This window comes from Chenopodium album, chromosome 19 (assembly GCF_948465745.1).
Source record: "Chenopodium album chromosome 19, dcCheAlbu1.1, whole genome shotgun sequence".
NCBI classification, from domain to species: domain Eukaryota; kingdom Viridiplantae; phylum Streptophyta; class Magnoliopsida; order Caryophyllales; family Amaranthaceae; genus Chenopodium; species Chenopodium album.
Window position 1 is genome coordinate 10,926,951 of NC_137852.1, and position 16,699 is coordinate 10,943,649.

The window sequence follows — 16,699 nt, forward strand, 5'->3', positions numbered from 1 at the left end:
TTTAGATGAGATATTATTAGATTTGTATCAAAGTATAATATTAAGCTAAATAATATCAATACATTGTTTTATAATTAAAAATAAGAAATTTTGCATAAAACCACTTTTTAAATTTTTATTTATTTATTTATTTTTTATTTTTTATTTTTTATTTTTTTTTGTATATAACCACCTTTTAACAAAATGTTCCAAATGACCACTACTTTCAAAATTTTTGTTACAACTTACCACAATTCAATGTAAAACAGTTGATGAATTTGGCTAAAAAAGTGGTAAGTTGCAACAAATTTTTTTAAATTGATGGTCTTTTGCAACATTTATTTTAAACTACAAAAAATAAGATTTAAAACGTGGTTTTATGTAAAATTCAATACGGAGTAGTAAATAATAATTTTTAAATCCTTTGTAAAAAAAAAAATAAAAAAAATAAAAAGCTTTAAACACCATACTAAATCAAAATTAAACCAATAAAAAAAGACCAAAGGGGTAGTTAGAGCCTGTTCTCTTACGTTGAAATTTAGTTGAGTTGAGTTGAGTTGAGTTGAGTTCAGCTCAGTTCAGTTCAACTCCTAATTTCCTTCTCTTATAAAATATTCAGTTCAGTTCAGTTCAGTCCAGTCAATGAGAACAGGCCCTTAATAGTACAATTTTTAAAAGCAGCATGATTTTAGAATATGAACGGACGAACGGTAGTTAGAACTTAACCAAAGCCAACCCCACGTATACGTAACGATTGACAATTCCACAATACTTGGCGAAGGAAGGCGTATCTATTTGGACTCTTCTTTCCTCGCTTTTTCATTTTCATATCTATGCTACGACGCATGCCGCTTTCTTTCCCTTCTTTGCTCACCTAATACAAAGTACTACCCCACTCTCTTCAACCACAAGTCCTCAACTTATTAATTCTTCCACCTCCCCGATACGACTTCTGATCAAATCCCGTCTACATTTTATTTTATCTAAAGGTGTTATTTTGGACTATCATCTGTTTCAAAGTTGAACATACTTCCTCTATTTTTTTTTACTTGTTTTTATTTATCACGTTTGTTAATGCAGAATTTTAACCATTAGATTTTGCTTACACCTACGAATAATTAACAAAAGATGGTTAAATGAGTGATAAATAATGTAACAATCAAAATAATTCAAGTAAATAAAAAACAGAAAATGTATTAAATGATTGTATTTATACAAGTCAAAATCCAAATTAGATTTTTTCAGATTGGACGAGTCAATTTTTGACGTCTCTGTTTTATTCAAAGTGGTACACTTAGGGGTGCTAATTGAGTTGAGCAGCTCGCGAGCAACTCTTACTCGACTCGGTCAACGCTCGGTCAAAACTCAACTCGAGTTAGTTCGACTCGAATTCGACTCGACTCGAGATGTTAACGAGCACGAGTTGAGCAAGCTCTAACTCGACTCGATAAGCTCGTGAGCAACTCGATAAAATATTATTAATATAAAATTTGCAAACAAAGTTACTATCTTTAAACAAATTTGACACTAATTAAGCCTTAATTTATATCATAAAAAAAGAAAGAGTAAATTTTTATTAATATCTATATATAATAAGGATTACAATATAAATTGAACAAAAAATAAATAAAGACATATAATAATAGAAGTACCAAAATTTTAACGAGCAGATTGTGAGCTACTCGACTCGACTCGAAACTTTAACGAGCACGAGTCGAGCATGTTTTATTTGCTCGAAACTTTAGCGAGCACGAGTTGAGCACATGTAAAAAGTTTTCGAGTTGAGTCGAGCACTCCTCAGCTCGTGATCGACTCGCTCGATAAGCACCCCTAGGTACACTAAAGAAATACTAAATCGGACCACTAGTACATACGAGTAGTATACAAGCCAAGAACTAATCCTCTATTTTCTCGCCTCTCTTTCTCTCTCCTCTGTTTCCATTTAGTTTTCACCCTTTTTTCTAGGTAAGTTTTCACCCTTTCATTTGATCTCCAACAGCTGCAGGATTCCCTTCCTCCTCGACCCTTAGACGAGGTTATTTTCCATCTGCTATTGCAAAATTAACCTGAATAGGTGAAAGTATTAGTGGTTTTGGGTTGTTGGATGTACTTTAGGTATGAGTAGCTGTTGCATGCAATTCTTGCATGTCATATGTTAATATCCAGATTCAACGAGTAGCTGTTAGCTTAAGTATATTGGATTTCCTGTTGGGTTTTAGTTATGGGTAGACATGGCTAGCTTGAGTGACAGATACCTGCAGAAAGATAGAAAGAGAGTGAGTAATCATCAATTATTGCCCAGTTTGTAATATGTATCAAAGACTACATCTGAAAGTTCATCTTTGAGAGGTCCAATATGTACATTTTCAAATTCTTACCAATTTGAACAAACAGATACACTAGAGCCAAGCACTTTCAAAGAATCACATATATATTGTTTACCTTTGTCAATCTTGATATTAAATTTTATAGCATATAGCTGCAAAACATGAAACATTTCTGGACATGGGGGCAATATCAACTATATATTGCATGAGTGTTGTTGGTTTCATCTATGAAATAGTAAATTAACCATGTACAAGATGTTTCACAGATATACATGTACCATTGGATTGACTTCTCTTTTTTCTTTTAATTATTTTTTTTCCAAACAGGTCTGTCATACCATTGAGAAGGAGATGGGAAAACCTGTGGAGGAGTTGTTTTTGAAGTTCGTAGAAGCACCTCTGGCTACAGCATCAGTAAGATTTAAATTATTACTGGCCTGATTCTTTTTTTGTATGCCAGCCTAACACTGCAAGATAGAATAAGTTGTTATATCTCAGAGTGTTGTTGCATCAGGACCCATCGTTTCTTTTTTTTTATTTTTCCCTTTTTTTTTCCAATGATAAAAAAATTAACTCGGGCTAAACAATTAACTTGTTTTCCTGTCAAATCAAATATACTTCATTATTGATAGTTGTTATCTTTGTTTTTTCTTTATTTATTTTTTTCCTATGCGGAGGGCTTGTCAAGGATGGGAAATGGTTTCACTGTTTAGTATAATTATTTAAATGTGAAGAGATACAGGTGACATTCATATATGTCTTGTGGTACCATATCTTGAACTTCATCAAGCAGTGTTTGACATGTATTGTGTTTATTTGCTCTTTATGAAAACCTCGTTATACTATGCCAAGGTTGTATCCTGATCTATAATAGGATGTCCTGTGAGCTGTGACAGTTATGGAATTTTTAAAATTAACTTTAGCTTATTATATATATACGAAAACATCCTTTATATGTTTTGTCTCTGTGCTTAAATGAAGGAGCATGCTCAATGCTTTTAGCATGTTAAAATTATTTGTGACTTAGTTTATGTTTTTTTTTTTGCAGATAGCACAGGTTCATCGTGCTACACTGCAAAATGGACAGGAAGTGGTAGTCAAAGTTCAGCATGAGGGTATCAAGCAAGTTATATTAGAGGTTCTTACTACCTTTTCCTCCCTTTCTGACTTTTGCATTAGAAAGCAAAACTAAAACATAATCAAAATAAAAGAGCCACAACCTGTAAACTATCACTGACTTTGATGTGATATTTGTTCTCTTATAGGACTTGAAGAATGCAAAGGCAATTGTTGAGTGGATAGCTTGGGCTGAACCTGTTTACAATTTCAACCCCATGATAGATGAATGGTGCAGAGAAGCACCAAAAGAACTTGATTTTAATATTGAGGCTGGTACTTATTTTCTTATAGCTATTAATTGTTATAAAGTGCTACAACTTTTCTTCAATCATCAGTTTTATTTCATAAATAAGTTGTTTTGATTCTAGGCATGTTTTTCACTAAATTAGTGCTACAACTTTTCTTCAATCATCAGTTTTGTTGCTCAAGTTAGTTTGGTTTTAATTCTAGGCATGTTTTTCACTAAGTTTCTTCGTTTTTGTAGACAATACTAGAAAGGTGGCCAGTAATCTTGGCTGTGACAAAATAAACAAGGATTCTAGGGGCACCAATAGCATTGAAGTTTTGATTCCAGAAGTTATACAGGTATTACTCTCTTGAAAGATCTTAGTTTAATGGTATGTTTGATGCTGAAATATTTAGCCGTGACAGAGATAATATGCCAGAGTGTAGGTTTTGTTTCCATCAAATTTGGTACAAACAAGAGAATTCATCCTGAAATATTTTTGTCTCCAAAAATGAACTACAAATATATAAGAATGAGCACATCAACTCAGCTTGAGATCCAATAGGATCTTAAGTGTGATACCTCCAAGACTTATCTGAGAAATTTATTTACGATCATATTCAGGCCTTGCCTTGTTTTTTCTCCTTAAAGAGTTCGCTAAAACAATGACTCTTTCCCTGTTTGATTTATGCTTTTTTACCACTGACAGTCAACTGAGAAAGTGATAATTTTGGAGTATATGGACGGGGTTCGTTTAAGTGATGTGGAAGCTCTGCAAGCATTGGGTGTTGATAGAAAAAAACTTGTGGAAGAAATAACGCGTGCATATGCTCACCAAATCTATGTTGATGGATTTTTCAATGGCGATCCTCATCCTGGTATGTGAGATATCTCTGTTACTGTCCATCCTTTCTGCTTGTCATTGCCCTGTAATGTTCTTTGCCATTATATATGCTCACAGCTTGTATACTAGTAGAATCCATTTACATCTATCTAATTAAATGTTTTGTTGTTATGTTAAACCAGGAAACTTTCTTGTGAGTAAAGAGTATCCACATCGTCCAATTTTGCTCGACTTTGGCCTCACTAAGTCACTTCCAGAAACCACAAAACAAGCTCTCGCAAAAATGCTCCTAGCAGCTGCGGAGGTTAGTTGGAGCTCTTTGTGTTTTTTAGGGGATTTTCCTTTTGTAATTTGAATGATGGTAAAGTGTGTTTTTAGCAATATTTTTTTTGGGGTTCTAAGCGTCAGGCTTCAATAGGAGGCCAAATCTGTTTGCAATCCAGAGGTCATTTGAATTAAATGAGTATCATGTTGACTAAAGATTGGTGCTTCTTGAAGAATGCTTTCTTCCGTATATTATACAAAGATTATAGATCCTAATTGTTTGTATTTTAAGTCTGGACCTTGGTCTGTGTACGTGGGATTGACATATGATATGCTTCTTTGGTAAGCCTGACAAAACAATTTTGCGGTCAAAAGGGAGGAAATGAATGAATGACATGTTCAACTGTGCCTTAACGTATGACGGAGAACTTTTTTCTCTGGGTGAACCCTGTGACATCAATACTGGAAAAAACTTTTCCAGTATTTCAGCAGACCAGAATGTAATGTTATTTGAAGATATGTAATGTAGTATCAGGTATCTTTCCAGTATTTCAGCAGACCAGAATGTAATGTTATTTGAAGATATGTAATGTAGTATCAGGTATCAACAAAATTTTAGGACTGCCTGAAAGCCCTATACTCCGTAGAAATGATTTGCAGTTCAACAGATTCCTGCAATCAGTCTGCTCTTCCTGATTGCCTATATCCTTAATATCTATGTTACTTTTTGTTTCTAGTGTAGCTGCTGTTTCATTTAATCTGATTTCATAGTTACTTTTTTGATTATTTTAAAATTCTTTTCTTTTCTTTTCCTCATGCGCTTTACTGAGTTCTCAAAGATAATATACATATTAGAACATCTATTTGACCATATAGATTGACTTATGAAATATTTGTTTCAACGGCAGGGGGATCATGTGGCCCTTTTGTCTGCATTTTCAGAAATGGGACTTAAGTTGCGCATGGACTTACCTGAGCAGGCAATGGAAGTGACAACAATATTCTTTCGTAACTCAACTCCCGCAAGTGAAGCTGCTGTGAGTGCCCAGTTTGGTTTCACGGTCACCGTTGATTTTTAAACTAATATATACTAATATCATTGTTCTCTGTCCAGGAAACATTAAAGAACTTCTCAGAAGAAAGAGCAAAAAAAATGAAAGCCTTACAAGAAAAAATGAAGCTTGATGACAAAGAAGCTAAACGATTTAGTCCTGTAAGTACACTTGGTTTCAATGAATGATGCTACGAGTGCTACTCTATTTCTCCTGTAATGTATGTTTGTAAACATTGTAATGGTTGTTTTTAGGTTGATGCCTTTCCTGGGGATATAGTGATTTTTGCACGGGTGCTAAATCTTTTGAGAGGTTAGGGCGTTAATGCTTTTTGAGATAATTTTTTTTTTTTTAAAATTCACCTTCCTTTGACAATGTCTTAACTTTTGAGATCATTTTACATGGCTTGATATTAATTAAACATCTGACTTTGAATCAGGTCTTTCTGCTACAATGGAAGTCCGCATAGTCTACTTTGATATCATGAGACCATTTGCTGAGTCTGTTTTGGGCGGGTGTGTTAATTTTCTACCAAATGTGGATGTTTTTAATTATGCCTTGTCTGACGTAGATTGATTACCTGTCAGAATCATTAATATGGGGCCTGCTACAAATACGCAATGGCTCTGTGATACTCCTGTGCATTCAGATGTGGAAGGCAAGCTGCGGAAGCTCTTGATTGATCTGGGAAATGCTGGAAAGATACTTGGTATTCAGGTATGTCATATATGTATATTATACGTGTACAGGTTTTTTTTTTGAGTCATGACTCTTTTCATGTTCCTTTTAGTATTGAATCTAAGTTGTGACTTGTCTAAGTTTTTTGTTTGTTTATTTGTTTTGTTCTGTTTTTTTTTTTACTGTATTTTCCCCTTTGCTTACCAGATGAAGCATGCTCACAAGTAAATAAGATATATGTATCTTTACTTAGTAAATTATTAGTTGTTTTATTCTGCTTTCTCACATCTTTCATCTGTATTTTGTTTGTCTTCTTGTCTTTCATCTTTTCTCATTTCATCCTAATGGGTTTGGAAGGGCGTCTTTGAGGATTTAGAAGTTTGAATGTTGGAGTATCTCTAGTTTTTCTCTAAAGTGAAGTGTCCGGGTGTCATACCCATGTCCGAGTGTCCAGGGTCCGACACCGGTACGTGAGGTGAAATGAAGAGTCCGAGTAACATAGGAAAATAGCATTATGCTATGGACTAGCACAGATTAGTGACCAAAACAGAGAGGTTAGGACAGAAAAGAGTGATTAAGAGAGGAAGGAGGACTAGGAAAGAACATGCAAGATATGATTGTATCAATGCTAATCAAGGTGAATCACCAAGTACAGCATAGCCAATCTTTCGAGAGGAATGACCCTCTCCTAGGGTGCATAATACTAATTACTTTCCACAAAAATATAACATGACTCCCCCTCTTTCTAATTGTAGCTATTTATTGAGCTCTTCTTCTAACTAGCTAGCTTATTATTCAAGCCACTAACTCGTAATGCTACTCACTAAAATATGACTCTCCCTAATATCAATTTATAGCACATTAGTTATCAGTTGTGTCAAATTTAGGTGCTTCTTGCTCCCTTTCTATAATTATTTGTGAAGTTTTTTCCTTGAATCTTTGAGGATGCTTTTATGTTTGTGTGTTATTTTGAGTCTTGGATACAAAATTATCATAGTTGAAGCATCCCTTTTGTTTTGATATAAGTTTCTTAGTTTAATCTTGCTATATTGTTATATGGCTCAACTGTTTTAACTCTTTAAAGTAATGAATTAGGGAATGGCAAAGTACATTTATAGTTTTACACGGAATGTCCCTTGTGAATGTCCAGGTAATGGATCTTCTTTAGAAAACACTTATTCTTCTTTATTTTAATTATTACTCATTGTCATCCAAAGATGTGGGTGTGAGTGTATATAAAATTGCATGAGAAAAAGCAGAAGCTTTTTAAAGAAGACTCATTACCTAGGACTTGAAACATAGAATTATCCACAGAGATTTTAAAATGGGATTTAGCCTATGCAGAATTGCAGATGAACAGTTTTCCCTCTCATTAAGTAGTCAACATTTACAGTATGGGGATTTATAAAATAGCTGTCAAGTTTCCTATAATAAATCACAAAAGCATTTGATGTGCCACTAAACTCAATTTTTATTGGTAAAAAATAATCTAGAAGGTGGGAAGCATCACAATATATAATGTTCCCTTATTATTTTCTCATTCCCTAAATATGACAACTAAATGGGGATGGAGGGAGTATAATTCTGCTTTAAAAAATATATGTTGCTGATGTTGAAATGAGAATTCTTTGTTTCCAACCACTGCCTATTACAGCAGACTGGTCACAACAAATTAAGGCATTTGAAGGGTTCCTATGACAGCATGTACTTATCATGATCAGTTTTCTGCAATGTCAATTAGGTCTGTGCCTACAAAGATGGGGAAGTCATCATTGACACTGCTGCTGGAGCACTTGGAAAGTATGATCCCCGTCCAGTTCAGCTTGATTCATTGTTTCCTGTCTTTTCAGTGACAAAGGGTATCACTGCAGGACTGCTACATTGGTTAGTCGATAACGGGTATGACTTAGTAATGTCATGCATTTGTGCTTATTTTGCTTCTCTGGCTTTGAGCTTCTGAAGCTATAACCTGTTGGCAAGTGATGCTATTGTGTGTAAATTTTAATATCTGTCTGTCTTCCTTTTTCTAAAATAAAAAAATAGCTATCCTGCATTCCTGCAGCTAGACATTTGTATCAGATCCCTGGAAGCAACTAAGCTTTGTTTTTTGCATAGACTGTGAAGCTACTAAGTGTAATAAAGATGTACTTCATAAAGAGGGTCTTCAAGTACAAAGCAGAATCTACACCTTTGAAAATCTAGGAATATGATTATGTTGGTTTGCAGTGGGGAGGATATACAAGTCTGTAAATTTTTTGTTGGATAATTCTTTTTGCTTCTTATCCTGCAGAAAACTAAGATATGATGAAAACATTGCCTCTATATGGCCTGAATTTGCATCAAATAATAAGGATATGATAAAGGTATTATTCTTACATGCACATAGACGTCGATATTTGCTTTAGTTTGTTTCCTTTCTGCTGCCTTCTATTGTGTTACATTACATGCCTTTCCTCTGCAGGTTCATCACGTTCTTAATCATACATCTGGTCTTCACAATGCATTGGCCAACATCATGAAAGATAATCCTTTATCAGTATCTGATTGGAATGATTGCTTGCAACAAATTTCTCAGTCTACTCCTGAGAGTGAACCTGGTCAACTACAGCTGTACCATTATCTCTCATTTGGTTGGCTCTGTGGTGGAATTGCTGAGGTTTTAATCTTGTCTTTTACTACAATACTTATCATATGCTATTATGCGTTTTTTTTTTCTATTTTTCTTTTTATTTGGTTTTCTTGTTTTTTTTTTTTTTTTTTGGCATGCTGGCAGTAGATATAAACAATTGGCTATCTGTACAGTTTTCTACACGTTGAATCTGAAAGTTGATACGATTATCTTTGATGGAGTTTGTAAATACAAGTAATTTATCTATGGGGCCGGATAGATTTCCATCCAAATTAAACTGAACTAAACCTAATTTAATGTAATGTGACTCATCACCCGAACTTAATATGAGCCAGATCAAATTGGCCTGATCTAAATAATCCATATTCTTGTTCTAACTTGTGATCTAGTGAGTATTTACTGCCGGTATTGCATTGGTTCTGTTTATATTGGATCAAGTTTTTATTTTTATTTTAATGGGGTTTCAGTGATCCTGACTCCCAAGTTTGCTATTCTCTCTGCCTGACTGGTGACTCCATTTTGGACTCTACATTCAGAATTAATCATTTTGATATACACTTAAACGGTTAAACCTGTATACCTGCTATTTTTTTACATTGTGTTTTTGCATTTTACAGCGTGCATCAGGGAAGAAATTCCAAGAGATTCTTGAAGAAGCATTCATTCGTCCACTAAGTATTGAGGGCGAGCTGTATATTGGGATTCCCCCAGGTGATTTAGCATTCTTGTGCTTCTTTTAAAGCTTTTGCCAGGGCATAGTTTCTAATTAAAACTGAAATTAGATTGAATGTATTCGATTTATGAATGAGAAAAAAGATAAACAATCCATTGATGCTATTTTGTTTCCCTCCTTTCTTTTGATTCTTAGTATTCTCATTTCTTCAGTTTCACATATTTTTGAATTCAGGAGTCGAAGATCGACTAGCAGCACTTACGTTGGACACTGATGATCTCAAGAAACTCTCTGCCGTGGAAGCTCGTTCTGACCTGCCCTCCTCTTTCCAACCAAGTCAGATTGCTCAGGTTGCCACTGCACTCCCACCCCTCTTCAATTCTCTTTTTGTCCGCCGTGCTATCATACCTGCTGCTAACGGGCACTGCTCTGCTCGTGCTCTTGCGCGTTATTATGCCTCATTGGCCGATTGTGGAACGGTTCCTAAGCTTCCCTCCTCCTCACCACCCCTTGGCAGCCACGTCCATATTCCAAAGTTTTCATCTGCAAAACTTCGAAAGAAAGAAAACAACACTAGTAAGAAGCGCCTAAATCTGGTTTCTCTATGCAGAACCATGATGTCCGAAAAATTTAATTATGAAAAAGTTGCAAAGGCTGTCAAAGATCCTAGTTATGATAGGGTTCCAAGTGATGAGGCTAGCAGCAGTAGCAATAGCAATGGCAATGGCGGTCATGTTGATCAAAACGTACTGGATAGTGATGTGAATGGCTATGATCATGATATGAGAACTGTGAAACTTTTCAGTAACCCCAGCATTCATGATGCCTTCATGGGTATAGGAGATTATGAGAATTTTGCTTTGCCTAATGGAGATTTTGGGTTAGGATTTAAGCGGATAAACTCCGCTGATGGATCCATGATTGGTTTTGGTCACTCAGGAATGGGTGGGTCAACTGGTTTCTGTGACATAAAAAACCGATTCTCAATAGCCATTACCCTAAATAAAATGTCATTTGGTGGTGTCACCGGAGAGATTATTCAGCTGGTTTGTTCAGAGTTGAACCTCCCTTTACCCAAGGAATTGAAAGTTCTTGGCGATAGTAAAAGTAATTCAGATGTTGGAAGGCCCTTAATTAATTGATAATTATTTTCTCTTCAATTATCATCCTTTGTATTCATTATTAAAATTTTGTATGGTCTTCTGTAATGATATCTCTGTATTGATGTATATTTATAAGATACGAAAGTATCAGAAACTGAAGTCTATACCTGTAGCAATTGTATACAAATACATGCTGAAAGCATATTGTATGAATTCTCGATAACTACCTGTATTAATTCAATACATAGATTTAAAAACTGTAAATGGTCAGCTAAAGAAATTGAGCTAGCGTAGCTCGTTGAGTTCTAATTTTATCTAGGTTTGTCAGTGGTGTTCAATGGGATTGTCACAAGAATGAGTATAGTGGTGTGCATGAAAGAAATTATCTGCAGGTTGAGGTGTGTACTTGTGCATGAGAGCCTATGCCTTGCTTGCCGCAAGGCTCACGAGCGTTTCCAGTGCATGAGATGTGTGCTCTTTTGGCGTATGATAGATTCTGCTTACAGGTAAAGCAGAAATAAAATTCCCAGACGTGGATTTGTATACAGAGTATGAAATGTGTGAATTAGTTGTGTTTGTGTGCCAGTGATTCAGTGAACCACGTAAATTATAGGACCGTTGGGTCATGAATTGCACATCTATTACTCGAATGTATAGTTGCACAAGGGTGTAGTAAACAAGCCACCAGGGTGAATGTTTCCTGGAGTATGGTACGACGACATGCTATCAGGTATTCAGGTCCAGAGCCGAGAGATCGTACTAATTTGCCTGTGTTAATGGGTCTCCTAGGCAAAAGTTTATGGAAAAAAATTTAGTTGTGAGCAATTAGCAGGAGTTTGAAATTCCGGGGAAATAAAACTTCAAGTACTCAGTTGAGTCAGTTTTGTGTAATCTAGTTCTTTGGTCTTAATCGTTTATTAAGTGAGTTCACAATTTTCTAGTTCCACCTACAAAGTGATTAAGTAAATTCATCATATACACAAATCCTTTTCAAATTGATACTTAAAAAAAAAAAAAAAGTGAAGTAATTCCAGTCAACTTTGGAAATGAGTCAAGCTGAAAATATTTAACTGTATAATTTTAGGCTGTCTACCCTCCGCAAACACCTACTTCAGCACCCACATCAACTCCCACCATACCAACTATATACCCACAAAAACCATTAGCATATACAAACACTATATTAAGATTTGCAAGATATCTTTAGTCGTTAGACTCTTTACCATATAAAATACAGAAATAGTTTTGAGAGAAGATTTTCCTTGCTTTTGTGTAATTTTCCTTTAAATATAGAACACAAAGATTACAGTTCCTAACTTTGATTTTTTAGGTTTAATAGCATCTCCAATGGCAAGCTACAATACTTTGTAGCTTGCTTTTCCACATTAATTTATAAGCTACAAAACTTTTTAGCAACAAAGTGTTTCAATAGTAAGCTACAATATTTTTTAGTTTGTAAAAAAATAAATCTTACAAAATAAATAAATAATTATACACATGTTACAATATAAGTGGAGTTTATTTGTCTCTTTTTCAATCAAGCATGTAGCTTGTTTGGGCTACAATTGCTAGCATGTTGCTTAATTTTTTGTTCTCCAATGGTAAGCATGTAGCTAGAAATTTTATTTATATTGCAAGCAAGTTCTTACAATTAAACCTATCTCCCACTAGAAACGCTTCGGAGGTGGAGATTGCTTACCTTTCCTTTCCTGTCTACTTTTAAAGAGCGAGCCTAGTTTGTAACTTTGATCAAGTTGATCCTTTGCATGTTAACTTTGATCGGGTTGACCCTCAAGGGTTTCGAGAGTAAATTTTATTTTTATTTTTAATTTTTTTTTTTATTTTTAATTAACATTGTTTGCAAATGTTGATTCAATCAACATCTAATTAATTAGACTACTTGATGATTAAAAATTTGATCTACTTGGTATAAAGTTTACCTCATACTTTGTAATTAATTATTCTATTGTTTCGTGTAGGCATTAGTAAGTTCATATTCAAAGACTTTTCAATTTTGCTCATTGAGTCTTTACTTTGACAAGACTGAAATAAACTAACCCTAATTTGGACTCAACTTATTAAATAGAGACCATTTCATATTTTATTGAGTTTAGAGAGAGCCATTAAGCCTAATAATATAGGTGATATTTGATTTTATTTTTTGGATTATTCCAACTTTAAATTTAAACTATTTTACATCAAAACTTCCTACAACCTTTTTTTTTTTTTTTTTTTTTTAAAAAAAAAAAAGAAAACTCTGTTAAATACATGAGGATGGGGAACTATTTCTAAAGTCATATTTAGTGAAAGGGTAAAATGAAATGAAAATCATCGTCAATATAATTTTTTCGAAATTTATATAAATAAGAAGACCACCTCAGCACCTCTACTTATTTACCAAATATTGTTTTAGGAATGACAAGTCACAAGTCACAAGTTCCAAGTCCACTTTTTATTAAGTTTTAATTTTGTACATCCATCTCCAAAGGACACTATGAACATTACATTAGGCATCTCATTATTTGATTAATCCGACAATAAATAATAGTACAATATTAATTATAATGAATCAATGATTAGTATATAAGATGTAACGTATACAAAGGAAAAAGGGTAGAGGAAGCAAGTTTAGCTAGAAAACGCGTCTTGGCAGCTAGCTTGTATCTTGCGCATTTGGTATGGTGGCCTTTTATTAGTACATGCCAAGAGATGGTGCTATGGTTGGTTAGATCTTTAATATTATATCATATTCTAATACATTAAACCAAACCACTACCCATGGATCTTTATATACTAATAGATACGGATTTATTATAGGTAGTCTAAACGTTGTGTATAAGCATTAAATACATTTTAAAATAGGTTTTAAATTTATGAAAAATTAAGCTTTCTATGGATATATATCCCTAAGGACTATTATAAAACATTTCTGAAAGTATTTTAGAAAACCTGATCAACTATATGGTCCGGCTATATATAAGAATTTAAACATTTAACAAAGCACAATATCGTGTTTTATATAAATTTTCAAACTTATAAGGAGTATCAATTAAAAAACATAGATGTTTATATGCAAAATTAAAGATTTTGTGCTACATACTTATATTTCATATGTCCCTATTTGTTTGTTCAGGTCCATATTCCATTTTAGAGATGTTTCATAATATAAAGATTGTCTCATTTCTTAATATAGTGTAACATGTCCCCACTATTAACCCTACCCGCATACACTCATAAAAGTAAAAAGGATAAATATATCCTCATTCATTTGCAATATTTTTGTTCAATCCTTGATAAAAGTACATTTTATTTATGTGATTGACATAGGACAATAGGAGAGCCACCCCAAAAGCTAGCTCAAGGAAATGAGAGCCCATTGTCCTATATAAATCCCACATCAATCCCCCTTATGACTGATGTGGGACTCAAGTCCCATACCTTGCAATGGATAATCCTATAACAGTGACAAACAATTAGGGACGAAGAGAGTAGTGGTTTTGATAACTCCTTCAAGGGAGGTGATAGGCTGGAATTTGAGGTGCATGGAATATAAAATGGGTTGTCACTAAACACACTGACACTGAAAATGAAGGCCCATCAGAAAATTAAAATTACTAATTTTTTTTGTAGTTTTTCTGACTTTGCTTAGTTGTTTTTGCACTTATTTTGTAAAGGCAACATGTAGTCGGATCTCCATTTTCTATATGAATAAATTAAATACGTAACTGACAAGAAATCATACAATGTAGATTTTTATGTTTCTGTTCAACGTATATTTGTAGCTATGCCTTTAATTTTTGTATATCAATTCAACGTTATTGTCGGACTAGGGATAATTTTTGTTTCAATTTCAATGACAATATTGAATGAAGATGAGTTACGACTTTCATACAATCAACACAAATAAAATGGGGATGAGAGTTAACAATTGATCTTTTCAATATATTCGATGTCGCGTATTGGTTTGAATCTCATTAAATTGTACGGAGTATAGTTTAGTATGTTTTGCTCAATGAATTGGTCTTGTCGGAAGGGGTAGAGGTGGTGAACGGTATCTAGATTGGTTTTGGCCAATTTAGTGCGATTCATATTTGGTGATGAGTTAATTTGTTAGGTATTGGATTGATTTGAATCATATTCAATTGATAGATTTTTTTTTTATTTTTATTTTTTTATTTTTGGGTTTAAGTAGGGTGATGAATATTGATGATGATGTTCAAGTCTATTGTTAATTATTTCTCCTTAATGATATAATAATAAATAATCTATACAAACTTATAATCCTGTTTAATCGAGTTTGGTTGTATTGTATGATCCAAATATGGTCAAGGAGTATGGAATAATAAATTTAATCCAAGACATGCAATGCAAAAGACTTGACTTTAGTTACCTAAGTTTTAGAATATATATTAAGGCCCTGTTCTCTTACGTTGAAATTTAGTTTATTTCAGTTCAGTTCCAACTCCTAATTTCCTTCTCTTATAAAATATTCATTTTAGTTCAGTTCAGTTTAGATCAGTCCAGTTCAGTTCAGTCAATGAGAACAAGCCCTAAGGTGCACAAGTACAAAAGGGTGGGGTAAGGTATGAAGGAAGAGTATGTTCTCAGATAAGATCAGTTCAGGAAAAATAAATTTCGATAAGAGTTGCCCAAATTTAAATTACAACTAAAATTAGGGCATGTTTTCTTCAGATTATTTTCAGTTCAGTTCCAATAAGTTCAGCTCAGTTCAATTCACTTATTAATTTCCTTCTCTCATAAAATATTCAGTTCAGTTCAGTTTAGCTCCAATAAGTTCAGTTCAGTCCAGTTTATTTCAGTCAATTAGAACAGGCCCTAAGTTTGAATAAAATCTAATAAGTTTAGATAAATTCAGATAAGATCATATAAGTTCAAGTAAATAAGAATCAGGTAAATAGAACACACACTATAAACTGGAGCTGCATATGATACTTCATACAAAGTACATACCTAAGCTACGTACTACGTAATGAAGTATGTAACGTAGTGGTATTAATTACTTGGTGATTGATTCGCTTTATTTAATTCCATGAAAAAATACATATCGACCGGCATAAATTAAGTTTAATTTAATTCCATGAAAAAATACATATCGACCGGCATAAATTAAGTTTTATTTGTACGATATTTGTATATAGAGCTTCTAAAAAGAGTACATGTATATATCATATCTTTTCTTACAATAAAATTTGTGAGACAATTAACTAATTGACTAATGATTAATTTTCTTAACATGTCAAGAGGTTACTCGATTACAAGTCACACTAACTATTATACCAACATTTCTGACCCAATGATCTACATACCATCAATTTACAAATGCCCTTGATTATTAATTGGTTGATCATCTTTTGTCTTTTCTATTAAGAGAGTTGATTAATGTAATCTCTAAATTACAGTACTAATATTCCATTTAACAAGTGAAGATTAACATTCATTATTCCACTATCACATGACCCTTCTTCACATTCTTCGTTAATTATAGTATCACGCTAGACATATATGCCATTTTTCTTGCAGTTAAACAATAATAAATCATATTATATACACTAATTAAAATCCAGTTCATATCCCATTCGACAAGGCAAATTAATGCTCTTAGAATATTTTGGTAAACATAATTACAATTAAGATAATGATAATAATATTAATTGTACCTTTCCTCAATAATTGGGCATATAGTGGGCAGAAATTGTTAGGAAACACACCAAATGGTGTACGTGTTACCAAATTTTCCACTATATAAATGTAGTGAACATCCAAAACTAAAAACCAAGACAAAAT

The 16,699-nt window shown here is 33.5% G+C and overlaps 1 protein-coding gene across 2 annotated transcripts; it reads left to right on the forward strand.

The window, feature by feature from the left end:
• Positions 1-1,880: 1,880 nt before the first annotated feature.
• Positions 1,881-11,116, forward strand: LOC145594635 (uncharacterized). Of its 2 annotated transcripts, none has more exons than XM_081650963.1 (17): positions 1,881-2,014; positions 2,634-2,720; positions 3,355-3,444; positions 3,572-3,698; positions 3,910-4,010; positions 4,361-4,529; positions 4,678-4,799; positions 5,668-5,796; positions 5,874-5,972; positions 6,066-6,123; positions 6,251-6,326; positions 6,399-6,528; positions 8,231-8,388; positions 8,780-8,852; positions 8,951-9,145; positions 9,736-9,829; positions 10,026-11,116. In XM_081650963.1, exons 2-17 carry the CDS (start codon positions 2,658-2,660, stop codon positions 10,931-10,933), a joined length of 2,592 nt encoding a protein of 863 aa, XP_081507089.1. In that variant the 5' UTR covers positions 1,881-2,014; positions 2,634-2,657; the 3' UTR covers positions 10,934-11,116. The 2 variants fall into 2 exon arrangements, with proteins under 2 accessions (XP_081507089.1, XP_081507088.1); XM_081650962.1 differs by having other exon boundaries at positions 1,902-2,255.
• The last annotated feature ends 5,583 nt before the right edge of the window (positions 11,117-16,699 follow it).

Coding starts and splice junctions, on each gene's coding strand:
- LOC145594635 (XM_081650962.1), top strand. CDS start 2,211: ATGGCTAGCTTGAGTGACAGATACCTGCAGAAAGATAGAAAGAGA. Junction 5,973..6,065: donor AAGCTAAACGATTTAGTCCT/GTAAGTACACTT, acceptor GGTTGTTTTTAG/GTTGATGCCTTTCCTGGGGA. Junction 6,124..6,250: donor GGTGCTAAATCTTTTGAGAG/GTTAGGGCGTTA, acceptor ACTTTGAATCAG/GTCTTTCTGCTACAATGGAA.